Source organism: Echinops telfairi, unplaced genomic scaffold (genome assembly GCF_000313985.2).
Source record: "Echinops telfairi isolate 266 unplaced genomic scaffold, ASM31398v2 ScPeMD7_4048;HRSCAF=4782, whole genome shotgun sequence".
Classification (NCBI taxonomy): domain Eukaryota; kingdom Metazoa; phylum Chordata; class Mammalia; order Afrosoricida; family Tenrecidae; genus Echinops; species Echinops telfairi.
This window is the reverse complement of record NW_022107947.1, coordinates 745078-756945: the sequence shown is the minus strand read 5'-3', so window position 1 is coordinate 756945 and position 11868 is coordinate 745078. Positions and strand designations below refer to the sequence as shown.

The following is an 11868-nucleotide window of genomic DNA, read 5'->3' as shown; positions in this document are numbered from 1 at the left end:
ATCAGGTGTCCGATTTCCTGTACCACTGAAGTCAGCTGCTCCTGCAGGGCCTGACAAGGGGAGGACTGTGAAGCTCAGCCCCAGACGGCCCCTCCCCGGAGCGGGACCGATTCCCAACGTGCCATGGGAAAGGTGAGCACACCACATGGAGCCACAGCAGGGCCGCCTGTGCCCACACCATCCAGCTGCTGCTCCACCCTGCCCTTCCCACACGGCTTAGCTCCCGAGTCTCTCCCTCTCCCCAAGAGCCCCCCCCCCCACTCTCCCCAGGGCTCCCATTCTTCCTGCTACCCCTGGTCTCCTGCTGGCTTAGTACTACCACCCATCCCAAGTGCCACCTGATGCTGCTGGTGCCTTGACCAGCTATTCAGCGTGATTGCTGAACATGTACAACCGACATGGCTTTCCAAGAAGGGACAACGTGGTCTGAAGCGAAGAGCTCATGGGGGGCGGTGGGGGCCGAGGGCATGCCCAGGGCACTGTGTTTTACAGGATGGGGGAAGCCTTCCAAATGCCAGCTCAATTCTGAGAGCGGGACTGCTTCCCCCATGGCGCCCTGTGAAGGGCTAGCCAAAGCGCTGCCCACTGGGCTCAGCCTGCACTCTCGTTCACTGCGCTCCCAAACATTAAGAATGACACCCTCAAAGTCCCTCTCCCCGAGTCTGAGGGACGGCTTAAGCTCTCCTTCTTACAGAACTGAACTGCTGAAAAGCAATGGGGCAGGCTATCGGGCATGGTGGAGCGTGAGGGGTGAGGAACTGAAGGTGAAGACTGTTAAAACAGAATATGGGTTGAGAAAAGTGTATGTAAATGATCACAAAATGAACAGGCCCCCAAACCAACACCCAGATCCAAAGGTCAAGATCAAAAAGCCAACCAGCAGCAGGATCAGATGCACTGTAGGAATCTCAATTGTTAGAAAAAGCCCTGTTAACACAGTGGGTTGAGCACTGGACCGCTACCTTTGAGGTTGGTGGTTCAAATCCACCAGATGTGCCACAGAAAAAAAGAGGAGACAGTTTGCTGCCATCAAGACTCACAGTCTCGAGACTGGAAGGAGCAGTTCCGCTCTGTCCCGCCGGGCTGCTGTGACTGACAGTCAACCCCTCCGCAGTGGGCTTGCTTTGCGTGATGTTTCAGATGCAGGATGAATAGATCAGAACATTGGGGAAAGCGCGATTCATCAGAAACTTGACTGGCCCCGCCGCCTTCCCACAGAACAATGGAATCGGAAGGCTGGGGGGTGAGGGTGGGGGCAGTGGACCAGTTTAGTCAATAAAAGCAGCAGCCTGATGTGCAAAACTTAAAACAAATTCTAGAGGAGAAAAGGAGATGGGGAGAAACTTCCCAACGTTCAAGGGTCTTATTTAGCTGGCAATTTACTCTCTTCCCAGGCATATTGTGATCCTAGGCAAGAGCACGCGATATTCCAGCAGCGCTGATGTCACAGGAAGGGTTTTAAAATTGTATATGGAATCACTTGGAAGCACATGCAGTTAAAGGGTTTCCTTCCCAGTGTGACAATTCTGGGCATATGAGACTCTCAGTCTTACAAAGAGAGCGAGCGGGCTGCACACAGAAGGGAGACTCCAAAAATTCGAGGGGAAATTCCACTATCGCTTAATTCCATTTTCCCATGAGCTTTCTCAAGTGCCCTAGTGAAACAGGGTGGTATGGGAAAGCCGGCAGAGAAGAAAACCACATATTATGGAATTCCATTGCTATAAAAAGAAGGAAATATAGTATATTGATGTTAGAATTAGCAGACAACAGGCCATAGGCTTTGGGTGGGAGGGAGAGAGGGAGGGATGGCGGCAGGCTGGAGGCATGAAGGGGCTGCCTCTCTTTGCTTGATTTGGGCACTGATAGTTGGGTGCATCCGCTTTACGATAATGCATCAGGATGGTCAATGAAGTGCCCTTTTCTGTATCCATCTTCTACTTCCCACAAAGTCAGGCCATCTACAACCAGACGGCTCTGCTGCCTCCTTTCTGTTTCGGGTGCTTTTCTTGTTTCCTCGCTGTGTGATTTTGGCCAAGACTTCTACAACAGTGAGGGGCAGGAGCAGGGAGAGCAGCCACGCTTGCCTCACTCCTGTTCGCTGGGAAAGGAAGGCTCTTGGTCTTCCGCCACTGAGCACAGATAATGTTGCCAGTCAATTTTTCGTAGATGCATGACGCTGAATTATGTTCGATGTCAGACTATCAATAACAATTCTAGCATTTCACCAAGGCTGAGAATGTTTATTCTTTTTTTGTCTTGCACATCGGTGGGTGGTAGCACCCGGCTCTAGTGACAAAAATAAGCAAGCTAACGCTGGGCCCACTGCTCAGAGTCAGGGACCCAGAGTCCACTGCTCATTAACTGAGTAGTGGTAAGGTAAAACACGGGTGAGTATCAATAGGCCATCCATCATGATTAGGTGTCTTATGTGCTCAGCTACTGTGCTTTCAGTAAAGAGAAGGAAGTGTGGGTTAGGAGCTTTGGGGCAAGGAAGAGAAAAACTCAAAGTAGGAAATGTTATTCTTAACCTGCCTACGGGAGCACTCCCAGTCCTTGAGTCACACATGAACTCCTCCTACCAACAGCTTACCCGTGCCTTTAGTGAACAGTCCTTCTCTCTACTCAGCATTGGCCCCAGCCCCTCCAGAGAGAGCTGCCCAGGGAAGCTCCACAGGAGAAACTTGTCCAACGATAGCGCAGCATCCAAGCCTTCCAATCGCACATCCCCAGCCCCAGACCCCGGCGCTGAGCGTCCAGAGACTGCTGATCGGCACAGAGCCCAGCGTACCTCCACCGAGATGTCATCCCTTGTGGCCAGGCTTTGACTGACAGCTGCCAGCGACGCCTGTTCGATGTCCCGGATGCACCGGTTGATGCCATCGATGGAGTGGTCACACTCCCTCTGCCCGGGGGCCTTGTCTCTGGAAGGGGGACAGCTCGTGTCAAACACAGGTTTCAAGCCCCAGGTGCCTCTGCCCACTACTGGTCCTACTCAATCACCTTATTGAAGGAGTACATCATCCCTGACCCTTGCTTGGTAGTGCCTCCTTGTCTAGCCCATGCCTTACTTTAAATCTGGAATAGCTACTTATCCCAGGTGGAAGGGATACGGGGCTGCCCTCTACCGCAGGCTGAGGCTAAGGAATTGCACAAAGAGCTGGCACGTGGACAGTCCATTCACTGACTCAAGCGGAGACGGGGTGGGGAGGGAGTCAAGGAGAGAGGGAAAGGGACATGTAGGAGCGGCAGAGGGAGAGAGGGAGAGACAGAACATGGCAAAGTAGAACTTCTCCGTAGGGGTTCCACGGCTGAAACGTACGGAAGCAGACTGCCACATCATTCTCCCAGGGGCTCAAACCCCTGGTCTTTCTGGTCAGTAGCCAAGTGTTCTCGCCACTGGGCCACCAGGGCTCCTTAAGGTAACCCTCGAACCCTGATAGTAACAAGGTCAGCCTCATTTTCAGTTCAAACTTATTATGCTCACTCCATTATACACTTCACCAAGTGCTGGGTTCTATGAGGAATTAAAAATTTAGGAGCTTTTTCATTGCAAGGTACTAAGAGTGTTAACTGAGGTGCGGAGCTTCACCAGCAATTGAGAAACAGGCGTCGGGAGTATGAGGGGCAGCGGATTCTCCTACAAAGCAGTGCTAAGCCTTCCAAGAAGAAACAGTGACTACAGCGCATGAGCCCGAGTGGGAAAAAATGTATGGACGAGACGTTGTCCTTGGACTTCCATGGATTCTGCAGGGACCTGATCCCCAGCTGAGCCTTGAGAGATGAATGTTTGGAGACGGCAGCGAGTGGAAGCGAGAACAAGATCGCAATGGAGGTCATACAAGGAAGTAGGTCACCATGGCGGAAGCCTCGGGACAAGTAATGGTTACGTTCAACAGAGAGGTCAACTGTTTCCCTGTGTCCCCTCTCCAAAGGGCCTGTTTTGCTCTACTATAAACAAATTAACATACGTATATTTTCAATACTAATTATTTGTCGTTACATGAACTTTTGTCATTTATTTTTTAAAAAATACACAAAACAATTGAGAATCAAGATATAACTAAGGAAAGTGGTGCATGCCATGTGGGGCCGAATTAACTTCGGCCAAGCTAAGAAGTATGGCATCTGCACAAGGGTCCTAAGATACAAGGTCCTAAGTTCAAATCCACTGAAGAGCACTTCTAAAGAGAGGCCTGGGGATCTACTTTTGAAAACTAGCCACTGGAAACCAAATGGAGCACCGTTCTGCTTCAACACACATGGTGGCCGTGACAAACCTTTCTTCAAGATGACCAAAGACGTCAGGGCCACTGTGGGCTCAGGAAGGTCCCTAGGTTTTCTTCACAAATGGAAGGTGTGCAGTGAATGATTCACTTTGCCCCAAGAGAGGTTTGGCCTTAGCCCCAACTCCTGGGCGGTAACCACTGACCTCATGAAATGCCGTGCCTGCTAAGCCTGTCTGTGTTTCTCTGGAGGCCCTGGGCCACACCAGTGAGGCCAGGCTCACAATGTGTTGTACTGTGGTGTCAGAAGACCTCTGGGAGGGCTGGAACCCAAGAAGACCAGCTATGCACGGACAGTCACGTCTCCCTGACCAAGTCCAAATCTAACTTCTGGACACCAAGGCCAGGGAGAGCGTCCCTGGTTGGCAATACCCTGTGAGTGCTGCCACGGTGCTGGCAGAAAGTAAGGCTATCGGGCCGCCTCCTCAGGAGAGAGCAACGAGGAACTCCGTGCCTGCCCGCTCCTGGACCTGGCCTCGTGTGCTGCTTCCCTCACTGCTTTTAATCTGCCTCTTTTTATGGCTCCAACTCAGGGGTCCTCAAACTTTTTAAACAGGGGGCCAGTTCACTGTTCCTCAGACCGTTGGAGGGCTGCATTATAGTTAAAAAACAAAAACAACTATGAACAAATTCCTATGCACACTGGACCAGTCGGCTGCTAAGCAGGACAGGCAGCGGCGGCAAAAACACCCGGCGGGCTGGATAAATGTCCTCGGCGGGCCGCATGTGGCCACGGGCCGTAGTTTGAGGACCCCTGCTCTAACCACACCCATGAGTATAACCGCTATTCTGAATTCTGTAAGTCCTTTAAGTGAATTATTAGACCCAAGGGTGGTCTTTGAAATTTAACAAAAGGCAACCCCCGAAGCCTGCCAAGACAAACAGTGGTATTCTGTAGGTTCTGACGTACAGACGGGAGGGCTGCGTGAGGTGAGAGCTGTTGGGCTTGAACGTAACCTAGGGAAGGTCACCTAGGACCTTCTTTGCCTGAACTTTCTCATTAATCAGATGAAAGCAGTATCAGTATCTATCAGGTTGTTGTAATGACCAAAGGAGATGCATACAATGGTATTTTGCACCCAGTCAGTGCTCAAATGAGCTATTATGATGGTGAGTCTGGCTTATTGTTACTCTGACCACTGGTACCAGAGAGATGAAGATAATGATTAGCAACACTATTAACAGGTGAGAGGCCAGTGGGCTTGTCTTCCCTGCCCTGTTCAGAGGCAGGCCAGCAGCGACCTCCACCGGGGACACTGACCTGATGGACGTGATGAGGCCCTTGATGGCGTCGGACACAGTGTGGGAGTGTCCCGCCAGCACAGACCAGGTGGGCGGGTCTTTGGGGTTGATGGCCAGGGAGCGGGCGGTGCGGATGAGGTGTGATGAGCTTTCCAGCATGGTCTTGGCCGAGGCCAGGATCGGTTCCTGTGCTCGGGAACCCTGGGACCAAACGGCAGAGAGTCAGGGGCTGGCTGTGCAGACCCAAGTGGTACCTGGGCCTGGGAGGGCCTGTTCCTGTCCTTATGGATCCCCATCTTCCCCTGTAGGAAGTAGGCACCGAGGGCAGGGACCTGAGAAGCTGGCTGGCTTACAGGGCCGAGGTCTGTGTTTACTCCTTAAATAGCATTTTCAATATGATCTATCACAAGAAAGGTGCATATCAAGTCAATACCCACGTTAGGATCATTCCCCAACATCTACAGCTAAGGTGTGACTTCCAAGAGATGCGAAGGGACGGAGTTTTACATTAAGGCAGCAGCGTTGATGTAACTCGACAGCCAGACCGTCGGCATCTTAACCACGCTCACGGGCCCAGCTAGCTGGCCAAAGATCGCAGCTCTTCCTCTGCTGCAGAGCATTCCTACCTCGGAGCTGATCTGGGCCGGAACACTGACAAACTCGGGGTTGGACGCAAACGCCGTCAGGTTCTCCACGGCTTCGATCAGGGGCGCGGTGGCAATGCGGCACTTGTTGCGGTTGTCTTCGGAGAAATCCCCGTCCAGGGCCTGATGGGAAAGACAGGGAGATTGCACTCCGGGAAAAAGAAGCGATCGCTCCCGGAGGCACGGCAGCCATCTCTCGGGAAGGGAAGGGAGGGTGCTTCCAGTGAACTCATCAACAGCAAACAGAACTGGTGGGCGCCCTGGCATGAAGCAGAGGGCCCATGGCTAGAGAGCATTAGAAATAAGGGGGGACAGGGGGCCCACGGGTCAGCTGGCGCCACACACGGCGATGTCCCATGGGCCTATGGCAGACACCCAGGTGACCAGTGCCCTCCTCTTATTTTAGGAGCCATCTCGTCAAACCTTGCAGTGTGCCAACATCTCCCCCACTTTGAAGACTAGAGCCCATGGGTTCCCTGCTGTGATGGGGGCTAAATTGTCACCCCGACAGAAATGTGGAATTGAACTTGACCTTCCTCAAGAATCCAGATGTACTGGAACTGCTGCTCCAGTCGCAGCAGTTCCTGGGACTGTGGCCGGAGCTATTCTTCAAAACTTGAATTTAAACTCTCCCCCCAGGCACGGTTTAGCTGCAAAGGAAAGATCACCACCCTGACGCATTGTACTCTTTCAAGAACATGATGTGGATAAGAAGAACCGGTCAATAGTGAAGAGACCAGGTATCAGAGTCATGACGGCGTGACCCACATCTGCAAGGCACACCCAGAGGACGTGAATGTAGGGTGCTGGAGACAAGGTCATCTTTAGGGTAGGTTAGACTGGAAGAAAACAATCCAACTGTGGGTCATCACAAATTACGACTAACAGAAGGGGACCAGACGTCCGCTTTGGGTGGCACAGTCCTGATTTTTAACAATTTTTCCCGTGTCCTGCGGCGTTTTAAAAAAGTCCCGATTTTTGGGAAGAAGGCATGACAAGCTAGGGTACACGGTTTTCGGCTGCCATGTGGCTATCTCGCCAGGATATGAGTTTTATCAATGGTGTCCCGCTTTACCAATGTTAAAATCTGGTCACCTTAGACTAACACTGCAATGAGTGGGACTTACAGAACACTTCATTGAGCTCATGCAGAAGCTGTACCTAAAACCAAAGAGCAGCCATTCAAATAGTCGGGGACACTGAATGGTTTAAAACCAGGAAAGGCCTGTGTCAGGGCTGTGTCCTTTCATTAAACTCATTCCGTCGGTATTCTGAGCAAATTGAGAAGCTGGACTATCTGAAGCAGATGGAGCCATTGGGAGTGGAGGCTGACTTACTAAACCTTCAGCATACAGACAATACAACCTTGTTCCCTGAAAATAAAAAAGCTGTGAGCTGCTCCTTACTAATGGAAATTATGAATGGCCGCTTTCCGTATGGATTACACCTCCCACAAAGAGAACAAAAGTCCTCAGAACCGGGTCGCAGCACCCCGAGAACAGAAAAGATCGACGCTGTCAAGGATGGCATGTAACCTGGGATCACAACGCCCATGAAAGCAGTCGTCACGAAATCAAAGACCACCCCGCCGTGGGCAGATCTGCCGAGCACAGCCCGTCGAGGGTCAGCGAGCAAAGACGTCACTCTCGAGCCCGACAGGTCTCCGGATTTTCAAGCGCCGGGGCGTTTCCTTCCTGCCCGTGGTATCGTCAGTCACCTCGTAGCGATGCAAAACCCGAACCACGACGACGAAACGAAAGCGAATGAAAGCACCGGAAAGAGTGCTGACGAGGAACATGGACGATATGATGGCCCGCCAGGGAAACACACACAGCGCTCTCTGAAGCAGCAGCCAGGCTGCTCCTTAGAGCAGGGTCGTGGGGCTGGTGCCACGTGCTGCGGACATGCTGTCAGGAGGGGGACCCCGAGGACGATGCTCTCGGCAAAGCACGAGACCCGCGAACACGAGGAAGCCCCTCAGCGGGACGGGTTGACACAGCGGCGGTCACAAGGGACTGAGACCACACTGAGCCTGGGCAGCGTGGGGCAGCTGTGAGCTGGAACCGGGTTGATGGCGCCTGACAGGACAGCTGTTCTAGAGCAAAAGCGGGGTTTTGGGGTGCTGCTAAAGCTCCCTTGCGGTACTTAGCTGTGGCTACCTCGGATGTCCAACTTGAGAAGATTCACTGAGCCGCACACATAGGAGACAGGCTTTTCCCATAGGTATCCTACCCCTCGATGCATACCTTTTTAAAGGAACAGCAAGCAACACAAGGGCGTTAAGTAATAAAGACGATGATTTGCGGCCAGATGGATGAGAACCCAGGAAGGTGGCCTGTGACCTCTGCCACGGAGGTGCTCCGCCAACCCGGGAACGGCGCCCCCTCCAGCCTGAGGGGACTGGAGAAGCAGCAGACGGTGACCAGCAACTGCAACCCTGCCTCCTGCAAAGGGCCAGGCTGAAGAAGGGCAGATATGCTTGCAGAAGAACGTAAATTCCCTCGTTAAATGGGCAATTAAGCTTTTAATTTAACGGTTATGAACAATGCATAAAAGCCCATTGAGACAATTAGTGAAGAACATTTCCAAAGGCACTGGCCTTGCAAAACACATAGCATCCGGAGATGGCGGCGTCCGTGATTTTCTGTACGGGAGAGCGTGCAGGCAGGCTCTCGGAATAATAATCGCATTCCAATCAAGCCTCGGCAGCTTTGAGACAATAATGTACATCCGCAATGCTAATATTTTGAGAAGCGTTCCACTGCCTACTTTACTGCCTTCAACTAGTGCCAGGCCTTGTTGCCTCTGTGCTCAGGCCCTTTCCTCGCTGCCCTGTAACCGAGCCTGTCTCTTCCCCCTTCCAATCCCCTGTCCCTCCAGGCCCCATAAAGACCTTACGGATAGACTCATGTCTGCCACTCATGTATCTAGTCAACACTGATTTAATGCCTTGCCAGCTGGGCGAGGAGCCCTGGGGACTCGTGGCTGCTAACCAAAGGGCTGGCAGGCCCTGAGATGTTTGTGAAGATCACAGCCATGAAAAGCCTATGGGGAAGTTCTACTTGGTCAGACAAGTTTCCACGAGTCAGAGTTGATTCCTGGGCACCGACAACCACTGTGCTAAGTGCTGGCGTGGAGGGGTGAATCGCTACCACTAACATCATCATCATCGCCTTGAGTGAGCCCACGAAGCTTTAGGGCAAGCTGGGACCCACAGCGGGAGGTTAAGTGGGAGTCAGCTCAAAGGAGCCTGATATGAGAGGTGCCAGCCTGCGTATAGCAGTGAAGCAGAGCGCTACCAGCCATGGGGGACTCCCTCTGGAGTCGAGGAGACTTAAGATTCTAGTTCCACCAGTGACGGCACGACCTCCAGTCACCATGATGTCTAGCTCAATGGGAGACACTAAGTGCTCTGTGTACAGTCCACCCTTTCCTGCTTCTATCCTCTCCGCGCGTTTATCCCCCATCTCCTAGCCTCTGTTAGGAAGAGCAGCTTTGGCTCAATCCACCAAGACTTCACTGCAGTTATTCAAACCCAAAGGATGAGTGCTCGAGGAATATTCCCCCCAGGAAGAGTGTTCTAACGGTGTCCTTCTGTTTGGTCTACTGGTGTCAAGAGTGTGTTGTTGTACTGTTGTCGTTTTGAGCAAGACCCCTACCGTCATATACCACGACTACTCAGAGGGCAGAACAAAACCAAGTAACAAACAAGAAACACCCCTTGCCATGGGTCCATTCTGAGTCGGGGCCATCTATGTGTTACCAACTCGAACTGAGCTCCATGGGGCTTTCCTGGCTCTCCCTTTATGGGTCTTCCATCTGTAGCACAGCAGGGTGGGTTTGAACTGCCAACCTTTAGCTTGGCAGTTGAGTGGAAATCGCTTGCACCATCCCCAAAAGGAAAGCTATTTCCTCCCAAGGATGACACTTAGCACCAGAAAGGATGGTTGCACAGATACGACTTTGCTTCTGAATGACCTTTTCACTCTGGGCATAACTGAGTCCCCAAGCCCCAGGGAGCTTTTGAGCAGGCCCCGTAGTTTCCCTGTGGTATCCGTATAGAACACGTGGTTCCCCTGCTGTAACAGCAAAGAAGAATCAGTTGATCCAATGCCAGGCCCCGCCAGGGCCAGGCCTCCCCTTCAGCTGAACCAGCTCCTCTCAGTGGGACAAGGCTCTCACTTTTCAAACCTCACCGGGAACTTGGAAGAATCAAGTTGTACACGTGCGCAGGAATCAGAGATTCAGGTGCTGTGAAGGTTAGGAAGCACCTAGCAGTTGGTTAATCCCAACCACACAGTTTTTTGCTTGTTTGTTTTTCAGAAGGTGAGAGCAGCATCTAGAGTAGACAGTGGTGTGACTCACGTAAGGCCTCCCTCCCATTCCTTACTGACCATGACTTTGAAGCAGTTCATTCCAGCCTGACCCATGCTGCACATCTTCCTTTCCAACTGTTGTGCTGAACGAGATATGTGCATTGGAGTTGATAGTTTAATAAGATCCCCAGCTGATGACTAGAGAGCCCCAAAAGAATCACCTGGGGAGTCTTGTTACAACGTACATCCTGAGTCACCATTTCGGGGACCGGAATGGAAATTCCCAGCAGGGGTGAACTGGAATGAATCCATTTTAAACCAGAACCCTAGGCTCCTAGTTCCCTGGTTCTCTAGGGAACCTTAGACAGAGGGAAGAATATGACCTTGTGACTCACAGCTTCCACTCGACTGAGAACTGAAGAACTAGATGGTGCCCGGCAACCACTGCAGATTACTCTGATCAAACCCGTAATAAAAAGTCCTGGGTCGAGTGGGAAAAGCTATAGCACAAAGTTAAAAGTCATTAAGAAAAAAGACTAGAATCACCGGTCTGCTAGGGACTGGTAGAGCCCTTGGACACCCTCCAAACCTGAAGTTGAATCCACTCCCAGGGTTTGTTTGCAACCAAATAACAAGCAAGTCCACAAAGTGGAAAAGAATACCACGAGGTGCACACTCCACGGGACGGGCAACCATGTAAGTCAAAAGGGCAGGATCTTCCCAAAAACGAAGTCCAAAAGGCAGGGAGGGTGGGGAAGAAGAGCCAGAGGGTTATAGGAACACAGGAAGCGGTTGAGTGCTATCACAATCGAGAGGCTTGCAACTGGGATTATGAAACAAAATGTGTGTGAATTGTTGAACGGGAAATTAATTTGCTCTGGAGGCTTCCACCCAAGCCACAATACATAAAAAACTCATCGCCAAGATTTTTTCTTCCGAAGAAATCTACCACCAATGCAGACACAAAGATGACCAAGAAGACATGCTAACAAACAAGTGAAATCTGATCACACAGAGCAGGCCTGGGTGGCTCCGGAAGTGCAGTGGTTGGGGTGCTAACCACAAAGTAAGAGGTTCGAAACCACTAGTCGCTCCTTGGGCTTTCTCTACTCCCATTAAGAGTTAGTCTCGGAAACCCACAAGGACGATTCTATCTACTCTGTCCTACAAGGTCACTGTGAGTGAGAATCGACTCATGGGCTGATTTGCTTTGGGTTTGGACATGCTGGCAGCACTCAGTTTCAGCTCCACTGTGAGGGGCAAGGCCACACAGGCCACCTTCCAAGTTCTCAGAAAAGCAAAAGCTGCTATCCCACAATTCCTGTTTGGTCCTCAAACCTGAGCAGCCTCACAGCTAAAACAGCATTCCGTTTCACACAT

General features: G+C 51.6%; 1 protein-coding gene across 1 annotated transcript in view; it reads right to left on the bottom strand.

Annotated features, from left to right (window-relative positions):
* TLN2 (talin 2) overlaps positions 1–11868 on the bottom strand; it is a 351431-nt gene that overhangs the window by 78485 nt on the left and 261078 nt on the right. Inside the window, exons 34-37 of the mRNA XM_045294950.1 lie at positions 6155–6295; positions 5548–5729; positions 2792–2924; positions 8–50 (exon numbers count right to left, since the gene is read on the bottom strand). Coding sequence (XP_045150885.1) covers positions 8–50; positions 2792–2924; positions 5548–5729; positions 6155–6295 — 499 coding nt within the window. The remainder of the gene's footprint in view (positions 1–7; positions 51–2791; positions 2925–5547; positions 5730–6154; positions 6296–11868) is intronic.